Source organism: Pyrus communis, chromosome 3 (assembly GCF_963583255.1).
Source record: "Pyrus communis chromosome 3, drPyrComm1.1, whole genome shotgun sequence".
NCBI lineage: Eukaryota > Viridiplantae > Streptophyta > Magnoliopsida > Rosales > Rosaceae > Pyrus > Pyrus communis.
This window is the reverse complement of record NC_084805.1, coordinates 6,430,415-6,446,282: the sequence shown is the minus strand read 5'-3', so window position 1 is coordinate 6,446,282 and position 15,868 is coordinate 6,430,415. Positions and strand designations below refer to the sequence as shown.

Here is a 15,868-nt window from a genome sequence, read left to right as displayed (position 1 = left end):
GTGTTAATTACTAAACGAGAAAGTTCATTAAAAATGAATAATTAAGCGAATACTTGGGACTAAATAGTATAACTAATGGATAATGTCAAGAAGACTAAAGTTACAAATCAACTGATGTAATTATTGATAATTAATTAGATTATATTACTTAAGTATTAATTAACGTGCTTATTTCTAATAGTCCACATCATTTGCTCAGCAAATTTGTTTTAAAATTTTGGTTAGTTGTCACGCAGTCGTCAAACGCGCCTCATCATGCTCAGCAGACAATTAGCCATATTTAGCATGCAGCACCACGGAATATACCCCGTTCCGTCGGAACCCTAAACCTGGCAACCATCCTAACACTCCGTTTTAATCCGGACAAGACCACGTGGCGGTCATGTCAACCATGGCCCACAACCCACGGCCTCTGGTTATGTGGATACATTCGATGGCTCTCTGCCCCAGTTGCTTCATCCTCCTCTCTCTCCTCTATCATCATCATCATCATCATCATCTTAAATCTCTCTCTCTCTCTCTCTCTAATAATTCCGGCTATTTCTTTGTCAGATTCCGGCCAACCCTTTCTTCCTCTTTATATATACCTAACCCCCTCCCTCTTCTCTTTAGCTTTCTCTCACATTTCCACCTCTCTCTCTCTCTCTCTCTCTCTCTCTCTCTCTCTCTCTCTCTAACTGCTCCAGTACCCACCCGCTCCCATTACACATTATTACTACTTTATGATCAAACCTGGTCCATAAAACTCCTCAATGAATTGGGCATGAGAATTTAATCCTAACCAATCTGACCACATTTTCCAAAACTAACCACAATTCTTCACACCCCAAATATATTATTACCCATCAATTGTTTCCCCTTCGATTTCTGATCACATTTCAGAAGTGCCCAAAAATCTGTTTGTGTTTTTTCTCTGTGATGAACCGAGCTTTACCCGAGATGTTGAACTGTATGAACGCGCCGGGGACATTTATAGCCGGAAACTGTACCGACATGACGGTGCTGGAGAGGCAGAGGGCCCGGATGAAGTGGCAGCAGAGTGACCATCATGATCAACAACAGCAGCAGATTCAGTATAATTTTGGCGGGGGCGAGCTTAGTGGGGTTTTCTCCCTTCCAATTCATGCTCAGGGGCTTCAGGGTTTTCTGAGTGGTAACCGGGTGGTGAAACCCGACCCGAGTTCCGAAAACGGGTGGGCTGAATTGGGTTTCGGGTCTTGTGGGTTGGTCATGAATAATAATGGCACAGCAGGGTTTGAAGGGATGGGTAACAACATCTCCAGGACTTTTAGCTGCCCGCCCACTGTAGCCACCGAGAAGACGTCCGGCGACACCGTTTTGTCTCAAAAGCTTAGCTTGCCGGCAGGGAAAGAAAGCTTTAAGAAGAGGAAGGCTGATAAGGTGCAGATCAATAAGGTGTGCCCTCTACGTTCAACTTTCTAATACACACACACACACACACACACACACACACACACTTATATGTTTTAGAAATTGTTTGAAAGGAAGAATTTTACAAATTCCAATTGTTTAAATGATCAAAATCACATAACGACCATATATTGATCATATTTAGTTATTTGCGACATATTTGATCGGTACTAAGTTTCGTTTTTTGTGTTGTAATTGTGTTTCTGTTTTTGGGATTTCTAGGCTGCTGCTGCTGCAGAAAGTGATAGCACAGAGAAAAGAATAAAAAGTTGTGCAGAAAAAGGGGACTCCAAGATCACAGAGCAAACCAGCACCAAGAACAACGACGGAGAATCTTCTGGTGATACTTCAAAGGACAATTCAAAAGCTTCTGAGGTTCAAAAGCCTGATTACATCCATGTCCGTGCGCGGCGAGGTCAGGCCACGGATAGCCACAGCTTGGCTGAGAGGGTGAGTAGGACATTTGGTGTTCAAATTTATATACAAATTTTACTGCGCATGGATCTTGTTCTTCGATTTCGTGTTATTTATGCCATGTGTTGGTCTCATGATCATGCAGGTGAGGAGGGAAAAGATCAGTGAAAGAATGAAATATCTGCAAGATTTAGTACCGGGGTGCAACAAGATCACTGGCAAGGCCGGCATGCTTGATGAAATCATCAATTATGTTCAGTCTCTTCAACGACAAGTAGAGGTGACATACATTTGATCCTTTCCAATCATCGGTTTAAGTACTTCGTTATCTTTTTATTGTTCTGTATTCTTAAACGAATCCTCTTCATACTTAACAGTTCCTGTCTATGAAACTAGCTGCTGTGAATCCGAGGCTTGACTTCAACATCGACGACTTGTTTGCAAAAGAGGTCAGGAATCTCTTTAATACTATAAGACCAATCAGTTTTTATAGATATCCCAATTACCATTCGTTTCGTTCTCGAAAATTGGATGTGTGAAATTGCTTAAAATGGCTTATGAGGAAAAAATGTTCTTAAGAAAATTATGCTCTTTACTCTTGTGGCGAACTAATGAAGACTTGTTTGTCCAAAGTTCCGTTACTTATAGTCCCATTTCGCTTCAAATCAGCAGATGTTTCCTACGTGCGCAGCCAATTTTCCGACGATGGGGATGTCATCAGAAATGATCAATTCTGTGTATCTTCAGTTGAATCCAATGCAACAATTGGTTTCATCTTCTGGGTTGGATATGGGGTTACATTCCACTGATTTGGCACTTCGAAGAACCATAAGCGCTCCGAGTTCGATCCCCGAACCATTTCTTGACACATCCTGTTTCACTGTAATGTCTATAAAAGCTTGTGTCAGTTATATAGACTAAAATTTTAGCAATATTTTGATTGAAAATCTTACATGCAACCTGCAGCAACCCCAACCTACGGCAATTTGGGATGCTGATTTACAGAACATTTTCGATGTGGAATTTCAACAAGGAAGATCATCCTTTCAATCGCAACCATTTACAGGTAGATAGAGCTAATCTCTCTCCTGCATTCTCATACCATTTCCCATGACTCCATTTTTGTAAGATAAGAATTTTTAGATTCAACCAACTGTGGTAGAGATTATGGACCACATAGACCCACAAATGTCTAATGATTTTGCTTAGGAATTTAGTAATTCCTTTCTAATGGACTAAGGAAAGCCTTCTAGATGTATATGCGGGTTAGGCCAATCGACCAGAACAATGTCTTTGCCTCTTTGCACTCAAGTTGAATCTCTCGTTCATATATTTAGCGTCGATTAAAGCATCTCTTTCTAATGGTTATCTGCTTTTACTCCTAAATCGATCAAAGGTAAAGATTTTCTTCTTTTTCTCTGAATGATTAAGATCTTGCCTAAACATTATGGATAGAAAAGGGGAGAAGTTAAAGGTGTGGTGCAATTAGAGTCTGTAAACCACATAATGGCTATCACTACTAAGAAAAAGTTTAGGCTCCAATTCACTCAATCAAATAATGATGGTGCTTTTGATTGTGCAATCATTTTTATTATTTTTTTTTTTTTCTGTTGTATTTGGAGAGGGAAAATTAGGTGAATAATTACTCTCATGATGTTATTTTTGCAGGTTCCATTGAAGATAGCAATTTAAAGATGGAGATGTGAATGAAACGTCACTCATTTGATTCTTGGAAGAGTTTACTTTGATGCATCTGATCCAGATTATTTTTTCTACTCTCTTAAGTATATAACATATTTATATATATGTTTGTATCTATACCTGCAACATAGTATGAATAAAATAAATTTCCCACAAAAATCATCCATTGTCTGGTAACCAAATTGTACTAAATAAGGTTGATGGATCAAGAAAATGGAACCATAGTAACAAGTTTAAGACGAAGAAGAGAACTTTCTTGCCACGGTGGCATGCACCGCTGTTTCTCTCTTCCTCTCCTACTCTAAATCCTAAACCCTAAACTCCGATCTTATCATAGATTCATATGTGCCAGGGCACATGAGAACAGAAATAACATAAGTGATATAACGTCGTGACAGGTAAGTTTTTATGGTTTCACAAACTAAATTATCCTCCAATTGAAGTGAAAGACAAGTGTTGATAGCCACCAGCTGTCATGGGATTGGAAAATTTGCCAAATCATATTTTGTAGATTGATGATGGAATGCAAGTTGTCCCTCTAACGGATGGAGTTGAGAGACAAGTTCAGGCAAGCACTAGATGTGGACCGACCCAGCTCCCTTTTGATAGCAATAATAATATTTGGTGATAGAGACCTAGATGATAATACACGGCACGTCCTGGATTCGATTTCTAACATTGGTGAATCGCATGATAGGTGGCTAGGGAGAGGCTAAAATGCTCATGTGAGTCTTTTCCCCGAAAGGATGGACAGCTGTGGTGAAGCCACCAACTAGTCCCTTTTTCTCCCTCTTTTTCCCTATGCATTCATCTCCATCTTTTCAACTGAAAATGAAAACCGAAAACCAAAACAAAAACGAAAAGTGCTACCAAAGGAAGATAAGTACATGGATAGGTCCGTGGACCTGGCCTCATCCATATGAATGATCTCCTTTGATTCTCTTTGTTCCTCTCGATGGTGAGAGATGATCTTGCCTTTCCCATTTCTTGGGTCCACTACAAATTTGGTGTGGAAACATTTTGCTATACTAAATCTTTGAGGTCTCTTTGGTCACCTTTCACTCACATGGTGCCGTTTCAAGGAGTGAAAGCTCAAAACCTATAAAGATTCTTTCTGCATAGTGCAAATATCAGTGCAACTCTAAAAGCTTGTTTGGAGCTGCTCAGAGCTCCCAAGTTTTGTCTTTTTCTTGACAACAGGAATCCAAAATGCTTACCATGACGTACGACTTCAGAAAATGGTTACTTGTGAGAGGTGGATAAAGATAACAAAATGTGAACACTCAATAAGCTGGTAAAGACATTTTTGTTCTGACTTTTGTCCGTAATTTGGATGAATCTAATGTAATTATCTTGAAAAAACAAGCTAGTGGAAGACATTTGACTTCATCTCTAACAAGAAGAATAAATGTTTTTGAGACTCCTCTTTTTATTTTTATTTTAGAACAAATTACCAATAGTCATAGATTTTTAGTTAAGGGACCATTGCTCCTATTAGGTTAAAGTTGAGGGACCATTGCTATATTTTTCTCCCTAGAGAATGAATCATTCATTTCCACGCCTACTTGGAAACTTAATATATAATAGAGGCATTCGTTGATTTGCCCCATAATTTTCCCTCTCAACTTTAATTTTGGCCAATTTCCCCCATCAACTCTCATAACTAGTCAATTTCCACCATGTTGTTAAGTTTTTGAATTTTTCATTTATTCTTCCGTTAAGTATGTCACCTACTATCCACGTGACTGCCTTTAAAGAGCAAAAAAGTCATTCCCTTGACACCTATCTTCTTCATTTTCTATGAACTTTCTCTTCTTCCTTTTCTCCAAGTCGAGCCTGTGTTAGTACCACCGGTGCTCCACCGACACGATTTTCTCAACGAAAACCAAAAGAAATAACGGTGCTCCACCTATACTTTACATCAAATTCACTTGTCTTTTCTTAGTTAGTTCCTTATATTTTTGAGCTATTTACTTTGTTTTTGTGTTTTGCGGGATTTGTCAAGCAAAGAAAAGAAAAAATAGCACAAGTGGAATTTTAAGTAACAAATTTGTCAAAATTGCCTGTACAGATCAGCTGACTTTGGAAGCAAGTTGCGAACAGCTTAGAATGAATTAGAGAATAAGTCTTATATACTTGGAAAGCTACAGATGTCTAGTTTCTGGAGCATTTCACGGATTGCTAATATCATGTTTCTAGAAGAAGTTACGACCGTTTTAACACTGAATGGTTCCCAAGAGGCTGAGCAGTTTGTAACTGACAAGAAAGCATTGAAAACAATAAATCCAATAAATCTAGCAGCCAAGAACAAGCCAGCTGACACCTATTCAAATATCGGACGAAATGGAAAATTAAGTGGAGTAATGGGCATAAAGGCTACCTAAAGAGTTACAATTGTTTTACCATTGCCTCTCACTTATTGTCATCACTAAATGGCTATTAGTGGGGTGAGTTATGGAGAAGAAACTGGGGCAGCAAGTAAGAACAAAAAGGTTGCAGGTTGCAGTGGCAAAGGTGGAAGAAAAAGAAAGAGAAAAGAAATAGAAAAGAAAGAAAAAAGAAGGTTGCAGGTTGCAACGGAAAGGAAGGAAAAAAGACAAGGTAACATCGTTGGGAAAGAAAGGAGAGGAAGGAGGAAATCTTGGCATTCTCTTCTTTTGGTTTTATCTTCTCAAACTCATGTCTTTCTTTTGGTTTTATTTAATGATTATGTGTAACTAATTTTTAGTAGTTAGGGGCTGTTTTGAAGCCCAGAATATGATTGCAAGTTTGTTATGACATTTCGTTTGAATTACTTTTATGAATGGATGAAAATTGGTTCACTACTTGTCTCATTGATGAATTCTTTATGTGTTTTCTACGGATGCATACTTACTAAGCATATCTAGGATTCTAATGCTATCAATATGTGTGTGTCTGCCTTTGTCGAATGAGGACCTACATATGTTCTAGAGTAGTACTTGTTAATTGCAATTAACATGTGAATCAATTTCTGGGATAAGTAAGACAACGCTAGTACTTACGATGTCTTGTGATGACTCAAATTCTTTTCATTCTTAATGATTTCTACTTGTTAAATCTATGAACACACCATTCTAGATTGCATGCTAGGGACTAAGTTAAGTTGGAAACGTCATTCTCATAACATACTACATAAGAAAGAGTAATAGGTTGAGTTCTAACATTGAGCCAACTTGAGCATCTTCATCTGGAAATAAAAGGAATTTGAATGAAACATAACATGTTTGTATGATTATTTGGTGGTGGATAGCAATTCCCCTAACTCGTTTTTCTTAATTTGTGAACTACTTAAAATATGTTTCTATTCTGTTTTTGTTCGATTTAATTTAAATAGCAAATCAACTCCAAAAATCCCAAAAATTTGTGTGAGTGTAGTTATGTGTGTCTAGTATCTGCATATAAAATTTCGTAGACTTTAGCTAAGTATAAGTCGGTCTAATAATTATCTTTCGGTGGCTGGTCAATAGGGATAGTAACTCAGTTTTTGTAACATTTTAAGTAGTTGGATAAAACAACCTTCTACGGAAAAAACCCTTATTTTCATATGCTACAATTGACAAATATTAGTGTTAATAAAGAAAATCAATAGGACATTTGTGTGCTACTTTGTGGTGTGCTTTTAATCCTATCACACCCTAAGAGTGCGTTTGTTGCATTGGACTATCTCAAACTGGACTAAATTCAAGGACTAAGCTAAACTGGCTTAGATTAGACTAAGCTAGACTGGCTTAGACTAGACTAAGCTAAATTAACTTAGAGAAGAGTTTGGCGCAGTATCAAACTGAATAAAAAATCCTTTTTTTTTTTTCTTGTTTTTTTTTCTAGATCACACGCTCTCTCTCGAACACTCTCTTTGAAAATTTGTTAGCTTTTCTAGAACACTCTCTTTATAGGATTTGCAATTTGCGATTCAAATCTGGATTTCGCTACTCGAATATGGGTTTTGCAATCCAATGAGACCTGGGTTTTGTGCTTCAAGTGACTTGCGCAGATGTGTAGAAGATGAAGATGAAGTTGTGGTTGCAGAGGCTCTATGGAAGGATTATCAGAAGAGCCCAAATGGAAATGGGTGTCTGCCAAGGTCATCCGCATGCCAGGTTCTATGTCTTTGTCTACCGGCGAGGGCCTAGGCAAGCTCAGAGGTGAATCGGATGACAACGAGAGCAGAGATAGGACGCGATGCTATTCTGGTATTCGAAACGAGGAGATGATGCAATTCTTGGTTAGCGAGTGTAGGCAATGGTGGCACGAGGACCAGCAAAAGTCTTAGGAGTCCCAAGCAAACGTACCCTAAAAGCCCTCAATCACCCTTAGTTTTCTGGCATTTTTCTCCAAATATTTTGGTTGCCCCAGTCAACATTCTCTACGTACCTATGTATTTTATTTAGGCGTTCATCAACAACTGAACGCCCAAAAATCAAAATAGAGATAGGGAGGAAAAGGAAAAAGTGTCTGAAGCTTCTACATTGTAAAAGCGGTGACCAAAATTGGGCTCTGGGTTGTAAATCAAGATTGCAGGCACACTTCACTTTCTGCACTCAGATACTAGTAAAAGGAGTGGAGAATTACATAACGGGAATATATCCGAAGTTGTAGGTAAGAATCTTTCATTCTTTTCCTAACACAGTGATAAAAGGAGTGGAGAATTACATACCAATATCTGCTAACAGGATTACTCTTCTATATTTTTACTAGCAGAATCTACTGAACTGATTCAGGTTGTTCCATGAAATGAGATCAAGACATCAAGCGATGAGGCAACACTCCGGGAAAATCTAAATAATCAAAGATCTTGATTCTTAGTCTTACAGCTACCAAGTTCCAATTACACACTACATACAGAGAAACCAGAAAGGCACTAAAATAAATTACACAGCATTAATCAAGGACCAAACTGTTCTATACATACCATGAGTTCCGCTAGCTAGATCATCGACTCATCTCCAGCTTCTGCCAATTCAAGATACAAACATATATGTTTCAAAAAAATTTATGTGCAATTGACTTTAAGCTGGTTCAATTCACATATAAGATGGAAAATAATACCTTTCCCTGGAACGATTACAACTGGAGCTGATTTACAGTTGCGCATGCAATACTCGCTCACACTTCCTTTTAGCACACTGAAGAAATCCCAGCAATAAAAGTGAGTAAACGAATTGTGTGTTTGAGATTGAAAGAGGAGGGGTACCTTTGAATGAAGCCTCTGCCTCTGGTACCTAGGATCACAGCTGCTGGTTTTATTCGTTCTGCTTCCTTGCAAATTACCTTACCCGGATCCCCTTCCACAATCCGGGCAGTACTCTTTACCTATTTCCATAAAATATTGGATGTAAAAAATTCCAAATGCAAGAAAATAACCTATAGTTGGTTTCATAATTGTCCACATTATTTACCTATAGAATAACAGAAATATGTTCTCCCCACAAATTTGTATCGTCGGATGTTTATATTACCAGAATATGAATATGAAATGGGGCATTAATCGATAACTCAGATTCATAGTATGCAGGAATCACACATGTTATGTTCTCAGACAGTTTGGCAAGTCAACATTTCACGATAAAAACAGTTCAAGCTGCGTTGGGGCATTCGTTATTACTGTTATCATGCTATATCGGCATTATCCAATTAATTCAACTAGATTACACTTATCCAACACAACAATACACACCACCAACAGTCAAAAACAGCAAATCTAACTTTGCTTGACAAATTGCAATGGCCAAACGTTGTTTAATCGCAATTTTACGTGCAACTTTGGATGCCCCAAATTAGATCACCAACAGTTGATATATAAAATTTGACATGGCTAATGTTCCACACATGATTGAAAGGGCCATAAGTTACGCTTATACCCACCATGGCAACTTGAAATGCCTCCATAGCAAGCTTCACCATAAGCTCCTCACTTGCATTGTAAACAATCTCGTTTTTCACATCTAAACATGAAGAAATAACAAGAGGTTAGCTCAAGATAATCTTCTGGGTGCTGCGTGAAGGGATCAAACGTACAACATGAGACTCGTATACACATCTACGGTTTGAATAAAAACAAATCTTGAATGTGACAGGTTCTATGAGCTCTCTGGACACCAACAACGGGGTGGGACCCACGCCTCCCACCCCATCGTGAATGCAGAATCTCATAGGACCTGTCACGCGAAACATATAAAAGACATACAAGAACATGAAGGCTTGTAAATGAAGAAACGAATTAACTGGAAACGGCATGAACGAGATGGAGGGTATCAGCGAGCCTGCAGAAGTGGATGAGGGCCCAATCGAAAGCGTACTTGCTGTTGGGGCCATGATCCACAGCTATGATAATGTCACGGCCTCGCTTTCTCTCCAGCTTCTCTCTCTCGAGCTCCGCGATATGAAGAAGCTGCACTTCTCTCCAACTGTAAACTTCCTCGTCCTCCTTCACCGTCTCCAACGCCATCACCGTATGATTCGCAGAACCGACAGAAGGATGATTTTAATGATGTGGGTTTCTGATGGATTCAGGAATTCTGTTGTCGATTTTGGTTGTGTTGGGGTGTTTTGTTCAGGCAATCATGGCCCGCGGTTTTGGTGCAAAACCGCCAGGTAGAAGACTGGTTTCGTTGGTTGTGCTGTGCGCGTGGATTCTATTTCTTTGCTTTGCGTATTTGGCTTGCCTACGACCACTGACTTTTCTTTTACGTTTGAAATGTCGTATGAAAAATCTATTTATTTCGACTTGTATAATTCGGGCAAACGATCATCATTTCCAAAAAAGAAGAAAATTAAGGATAGATTTTTTTCAAACGTTGTTTAATCGCAATGAGTAGGATTTTTTCATCATTTCAATTATTTTACTGGATAACAAGTTCAAATTCTTGAAGGAGGATCTTTTCTGGATTCTGTTTATGAGAATCTCAAAAATGTTTTAATCATGTTTATTTATCGTCTGATTAGAAATTATTTTAAATTTTAAATTTTATATTTAAAATTGAACATAAATAGTACTTAACTAAAACTAATTGCATAATTTACGACAAACAACATGATTAAAAAAATCTCCTGATCATCATCCCAAATTCTTCTCCATTTGTGAAATTTTGATTCTTTTAATAAATTTATGAGCATTTAATTAGAATTTTAAATAATTCTTTAAAATTCAACATCCATTTAATTAACATTTTAAAGTAATTTATTAAAATCATTAGAATTTTAAGTAATTGTGCACGTGGATTTTAAATAAGTTTCTAATATTCTAGATGCATGCAATTAGAAATTTATTTTAGAAAATTTTAAAAAGTTGAGAACTTCGAGAAATTTTATAGTATAATTTAACCATTTACAAATCTCACATCTTCTCCTGATATTTCGAAAGAATTGAATCAAAATCGCACACAAACTCTATAAATCAATTAACCTTCATCAAAATCCATAAATTTATAAAACCTCTCAAAATCTCAATTAAATACACACCCAACCAAAATCCAGCAGTATTACGGTCAAAGTTCAAAACCCCAGCATATGACTAGTCTAGTTCAAAATACTTATGATTAATTAAGATTATAAATAGTTCATTATCTTGGGCATTAAAAGTCATGTAATTAGGCATCATCGGCAGACCAAATGATATCAAGATTCAAAAGAATCGCATCAATCGACTAGTAAAATTTGTCACTCACAGCTTAGCAACTAAGTTTAATTTCTTGATTCATTGAATTTTAAAACAACCCATTTCCCATAATTTAAAATCCTCGATTTTGACCATTTTTCCACGAAAAGTCGAGGTATTGAGTACATTTACTAACATCAACTAGGAGTAAGAAAAACCCAAAAGATAAAAAAAACTAAAACAAATGAAAACAGAAGTACAGAAAGCAGGAAAAGTTCGAATTCAAATAAATAAATAAATAAATGAGAATAAAAAGAAGGAAGAAGGTGCTCAGAAAGATTATGAATGGATGAGATAGTTTCTCCTCATACAAGATCAGATTAACGAGATTATAAATTTCTCATCATCATCGCACCTCCTGCCTCCTCCTACAAACCATATTAATAAAACAAAAATATGACTATTTACCCAGACGCACAAACATTAATATGCAGATGAAAACAGAGAATCGGGGGTTTGGTTATGGAGGCTCAGAAAAGTGAGTGAATAAGCTGATTGGTGAATTAGGGTTTCCGTTTCTTCTCGTTAGTATTTATAGCGCAGAACAGTGCCTTGATTGCCTTCCCGTTGTGGGCCTGAATTGGAGATGGGCTCCAAATGATCATACTTGGCTGGGATTGTTTTACCCAAAAAGACCCATGTTCAGGCCCATTTCATATTCTTGGCAGTCCTTAATTCAAAGGGTGTCGCCAATGTGGAGGTTTCTTTTTGGGACTTACAATACAACTATGTACTTAGTATAGGAACTGGATCATCTTCTAAGTTCAGGATGAAGATTCTCATGAGCAGCTCATTCAGACCGTTCAAACTTGATCCAACAGTTGCAATTATTATAACTTTTAGAAGGGCCCATTGTTTGGTGTCGTTGGATCAAATTTCAACGGCCTGGATGGGTTGCTGAGAAGGATCCCCATCCTGAGCTCGAGAGAGGATCCAGTTCCCTTAGTATAATCACCGATTAGAGGTTATATATTATCTAATCAAAGTTTTAAATATCGATTTTCACAAAATGTCAACAACTTAATTTACAGATGTATCGACAAAAATTTCGACATCGGCAGATACTTTGTGGAGATATGTTGTATAGAAATTAAGTAGTATGTATATATCATATTTCACTATACAGCTTATTTATAAGTCTTGGTGAGTCATTTAAGTCTTTGCTTATGAATTGGCTATACAACACTTACATGTGTTTATTTCAATCACCATCTAGAAGGTTATTTATAAAGTTGATTTTGCTATAATACTCTACATGTATTTAATATAATTACAATCTCAATGGTCAAATATAAAGTTATGTTGTAATGACATCTAATGATTTATATTTAACCGTCGATGGATGATTATATATAATACTTCAATATACCATATCAAATTTCTTCTTTTTAAGGTACTAATACAATATTCAATAAAAAAAAAAAGGTAAGTGTTATTAGCACTCCAAAAATCTCATTCTACACTCCCCACAAGTGTATTTTTCTTTCTAAATATATAAAGTTTGAAGAGTAGAATAAGAATTTTAGAATGCCAATAACAATTCTCTAAAAAAAAAAGTATTAATACAATATTCAAACTGCCAAGTGTTCGGGGCTCGACTGGTTAATAATAATAACAATTGCGCTCAATTCTTCGTTCCCCGGATATCGCTTGTATACAAATATAAATTAATTAAGATCAACCCACTGCAGTAGTTAGTATAGTTTTTTGTTTGTACCTGACTGGAGGAGAATTTACTCAGTGTTGGTTAGATGATGGAGCCAGTCAATCAATTAGCATTAAGTGCAAGTGTTACTCATTGTACACGGACTTGGCACAAGAGACTAGGTCATCTGAACTTAAAAGTCTCAGGTTGCTTCAGGAGCCAGAAATGGTACATGGGTTACTGCACATGGAAGAATCCAATTGGTATATGCATGGTGTATACCTTGCTTGTGATCTAAATGCCCCTTTCGTTATTTGATTAAAGCTGATGTTTGAATGTTAGAAGGTGATACTTCGTCTTGGTCCAGGACTTGGAGAGCTTTAGGAGCTTTATGTTCATAAGGTTGGAACATAGGGTATTCGATGAGTTCATCAGGATAGCAAGGCTGCACGTTCGGGATTTTGAAATTACTTTTAGCAGATGTGGAGGCATACGAAGATTAAAATCTTTTAAACTACATGTTTTGATTGCTAAGATCATTGTAGAAATTTGTTGCAAGAAACCGGGTCTAAATTCACATTTAAAAGAATTCGATACACATTACATTTTTTTTATTCGTCTTAGAACAAGAGTTTCGCTTGTAGAACTCCTGCACTTTGCAGTAATGTTTACAAGAATCTGTCAACCAAAAGGCTCAAAATAAAAATAGTTTGTTGTCTCCTAGAATCTCCACTGTGAGTTCTCCGATACGTATTTGGAACTAACAAGGTGGAAGGTCTTTGGGTGGAGGCATGACAGAGTGATCAGTGTCTTTCCCATTTTCCACCACAAATGCAGTCTTCAGACCCCAGCTTGTATGCAGCTCCAAATGACAGTGCATGAACCACACCCCTGAATTGTTCAATTACCGTCATATGATCAGTAAAGTATCTTAAAACAAGCCAATAACTTGCTTAACTAGTAAATATAAATTTTAACATATAATGCTGTTTGGTTTTGTTGATGTGTTTACCTGGATTATCAGCCCGGAACCTTATGGCAGTCCAACCGCCGGTGGGAACTCCCACTGTGTTTCTCTCAGGAGGGTCGACCAAGTTAAAGGTAGCCGGGTCCTTTTTCGGGTCAAAGTTCCCAATTCCAGAGCCAACAATAAAGAAATTGTAACCATGAAGGTGGAAGGGATGGGACTCCACTGTGAGAAGATTGGTGTCTTGTAGCACCAACTCTACTGTTGAATTGAAGGCAATCTTGCTAAGCCGGGTGCCTTGTTTCGTTCCAAGGTTGGCTGTGAGTGGAGCACCTGTGAAATTGAAAGACGTTGGCGGGCGGTCGGGAAAATCTGTGGTAAATACTCCCTTGGTGTTGAAAAAATGAGCTTGAAGCAGCCCAATTTTCGGCATCACAAAAGTGATATTGTTTAAGGAAGCAGTGAGCTGTGTTCCATTCAGACAAGTAGGGCAAGGGTTGATTCCTAAACCAATCGTATAAAAGAGATGTCGATCAACTTTGAGAGGTACATTGGCTGGGAACTGTGCTGTGTTTAGACTTCTTAGCTTGTCATCGTAGTTTAATGCGAAGGCGGTGTTATTGAGTGCCGGAAGTTGAGGAAGGACTGGCTGTACAGAATTCGGGATGCCTTTATATTGTAGTATTGCAGTGGCAGTTTTGTTGTCAACTGAAACGGGTGCATCCATAAATGGCCTGGCAGCCATGAAATATCTGCCCGGTGCTTGGGTTGCTTGAACCAGAACATTCGTAGTCTGGCCTGGTGCTATTAGTATTGCTTGAGTTGTAAATGGTTTGGTGTAGACTGCGTCAATTTCTACCACCGTCAAATTGTGGCCAGCAATGGCGAAGAATAGCTCATCATTGAGTGCAGCATTGATGATTCGAAGAAGGTATGTCTTTCCTTGTTCAACCTCCAATGCATAGGTATCTGAGATAGCATATAAACCAAGAATTATATATACGCATCATCTCAAATATCTAGGGTCAAAGAATTCCTCTATCGAAGGCGCTGGCTTACGTTTTTCAGAACATGGAAACAGCGGCCCAGGTTTCCCATTGATGGTGTGTGCATCCGACATATTTGGTGGCAATCCCAGTTTGTTTCCTTGTTTAACAACATCTTCGACGTCGTTATTCCACCATTCTCCTGCACCATTTCCAAGAAACAATACCATTTATTTCGGCATAAACTCTGAATGTCTTTCAGCATGTATTTCAAATTCTTCTAGCTGCGCTAACTCATGTATTTCAAATTCTTCTAGCTGCGCTAACTCACCTAAAACAATGTTAGCTTCCCTGTAGGGCTGAGGAAATGGAAATCCGGCTCCTTCTTTCGGCATGATGACAATGGCTCCATAAACAGTAGCTCGTAGCCAAAAGATGTGAGCATGCCACCAAAGTGTTCCTCTTTGGGCTGTTATAGTAATATTATAGGTGTAGCTGTGCCCTGTCATGATAGGACATTGTGTAATGTAGACAGGCCCATCCGCCCACCCATTGCGATATTGCTTCAGTCCATGCCTGCAAAATTCCATCAAAAATTAATTTTACTTTCTGAAAACCCAAATTGTCATGTTAATTTCTTGCTGGGATAATAAGATAAATGTTCCTACCAATGAATTGACATGTTATATTTTGCATGGTTGGTGACATTAACGACAAGTGTATCTCCTTCTCTAGCATAAACTGTAGGTCCTGGGAACATCCCATTTACTGTAACAATTGGCTTCGAATGGCACAACCTGCTCACGTTGGTCACTTTAACCTGGAAATAAATGAACGTACAATTTAGCAAACAGATAAATAATCTAGACTATAGTATGCAATCTAAGGCTGCCAGTATGAATTGCTCACATCGAATTGGTACGTCTTTATAGCAGCTTCGCCAGAATTTAAAAAGAACCCGACAAAGTATATGAAAAGAAGTGCAGAACCCCAGCAGAAAGTGATGGTTCTTGCCATTTTCGAGACCGAATTGTTCGAATACAATTGCA

General features: G+C 37.8%; 3 protein-coding genes and 1 non-coding gene across 8 annotated transcripts; 1 reads left to right on the top strand and 3 right to left on the bottom strand.

Moving 5' to 3' along the window:
* Window positions 1-785: 785 nt before the first annotated feature.
* Window positions 786-3,699, top strand: LOC137727674 (transcription factor bHLH63-like). 2 transcript variants are annotated; one of them, XM_068466497.1, is made up of 7 exons: window positions 786-1,416; window positions 1,654-1,881; window positions 1,991-2,125; window positions 2,223-2,294; window positions 2,518-2,727; window positions 2,812-2,911; window positions 3,514-3,699. In XM_068466497.1, exons 1-7 carry the CDS (start codon window positions 919-921, stop codon window positions 3,549-3,551), a joined length of 1,281 nt encoding a protein of 426 aa, XP_068322598.1. In that variant the 5' UTR covers window positions 786-918; the 3' UTR covers window positions 3,552-3,699. The 2 variants fall into 2 exon arrangements, with proteins under 2 accessions (XP_068322598.1, XP_068322597.1); XM_068466496.1 differs by having other exon boundaries at window positions 2,515-2,727.
* On the bottom strand, window positions 2,623-10,145 carry LOC137727675 (universal stress protein PHOS32-like). 3 transcript variants are annotated; one of them, XM_068466500.1, is made up of 6 exons: window positions 9,790-10,145; window positions 9,430-9,509; window positions 8,759-8,877; window positions 8,614-8,690; window positions 8,477-8,517; window positions 2,623-2,734 (listed from the first exon to the last, which is right to left on the bottom strand). In XM_068466500.1, exons 1-5 carry the CDS (start codon window positions 10,010-10,012, stop codon window positions 8,492-8,494), a joined length of 525 nt encoding a protein of 174 aa, XP_068322601.1. In that variant the 5' UTR covers window positions 10,013-10,145; the 3' UTR covers window positions 2,623-2,734; window positions 8,477-8,491. The 3 variants fall into 3 exon arrangements, with proteins under 3 accessions (XP_068322601.1, XP_068322600.1, XP_068322599.1); XM_068466499.1 differs by lacking the exon at window positions 2,623-2,734 and adding an exon at window positions 8,227-8,342; XM_068466498.1 differs by lacking the exon at window positions 2,623-2,734 and having other exon boundaries at window positions 8,321-8,517.
* Window positions 10,146-11,489: 1,344 nt separating this feature from the next.
* On the bottom strand, window positions 11,490-11,575 carry LOC137730398 (small nucleolar RNA U30). Its single transcript, XR_011068157.1, has one exon. It is a non-coding gene; the product is annotated as a small nucleolar RNA U30 (small nucleolar RNA).
* A 2,011-nt stretch (window positions 11,576-13,586) lies between these two features.
* Window positions 13,587-15,868, bottom strand: LOC137730081 (laccase-11-like). Of its 2 annotated transcripts, none has more exons than XM_068469148.1 (6): window positions 15,725-15,868; window positions 15,488-15,632; window positions 15,151-15,395; window positions 14,893-15,021; window positions 13,879-14,802; window positions 13,587-13,757 (listed from the first exon to the last, which is right to left on the bottom strand). In XM_068469148.1, the coding sequence occupies exons 1-6, from the start codon at window positions 15,834-15,836 to the stop codon at window positions 13,627-13,629; spliced, it is 1,686 nt and encodes a 561-aa protein (XP_068325249.1). In that variant the 5' UTR covers window positions 15,837-15,868; the 3' UTR covers window positions 13,587-13,626. The 2 variants fall into 2 exon arrangements, with proteins under 2 accessions (XP_068325249.1, XP_068325248.1); XM_068469147.1 differs by having other exon boundaries at window positions 15,488-15,639; window positions 15,729-15,868.

What these genes read in the sequence shown, in the direction of transcription:
- LOC137727674 (XM_068466496.1), top strand. Translation starts at nt 919, where the DNA reads ATGAACCGAGCTTTACCCGAGATGTTGAACTGTATGAACGCGCCGGGG. An exon ending in ATAAGGTGCAGATCAATAAG is followed by an intron (nt 1,417 to 1,653) that starts GTGTGCCCTCTA and finishes TGGGATTTCTAG; the next exon opens with GCTGCTGCTGCTGCAGAAAG. An exon ending in GCCACAGCTTGGCTGAGAGG is followed by an intron (nt 1,882 to 1,990) that starts GTGAGTAGGACA and finishes ATGATCATGCAG; the next exon opens with GTGAGGAGGGAAAAGATCAG.
- LOC137727675 (XM_068466500.1), bottom strand. Translation starts at nt 10,012, where the DNA reads ATGGCGTTGGAGACGGTGAAGGAGGACGAGGAAGTTTACAGTTGGAGA. An exon ending in TCTCGTTCATGCCGTTTCCA is followed by an intron (nt 9,510 to 9,789) that starts GTTAATTCGTTT and finishes CTTCATGTTTAG; the next exon opens with ATGTGAAAAACGAGATTGTT. An exon ending in AGGCATTTCAAGTTGCCATG is followed by an intron (nt 8,878 to 9,429) that starts GTGGGTATAAGC and finishes TTATGGAAATAG; the next exon opens with GTAAAGAGTACTGCCCGGAT.
- LOC137730081 (XM_068469147.1), bottom strand. Translation starts at nt 15,836, where the DNA reads ATGGCAAGAACCATCACTTTCTGCTGGGGTTCTGCACTTCTTTTCATA. An exon ending in TAAAGACGTACCAATTCGAT is followed by an intron (nt 15,640 to 15,728) that starts GTGAGCAATTCA and finishes ATTTATTTCCAG; the next exon opens with GTTAAAGTGACCAACGTGAG. An exon ending in GTTCCGGGCTGATAATCCAG is followed by an intron (nt 13,758 to 13,878) that starts GTAAACACATCA and finishes TGAACAATTCAG; the next exon opens with GGGTGTGGTTCATGCACTGT.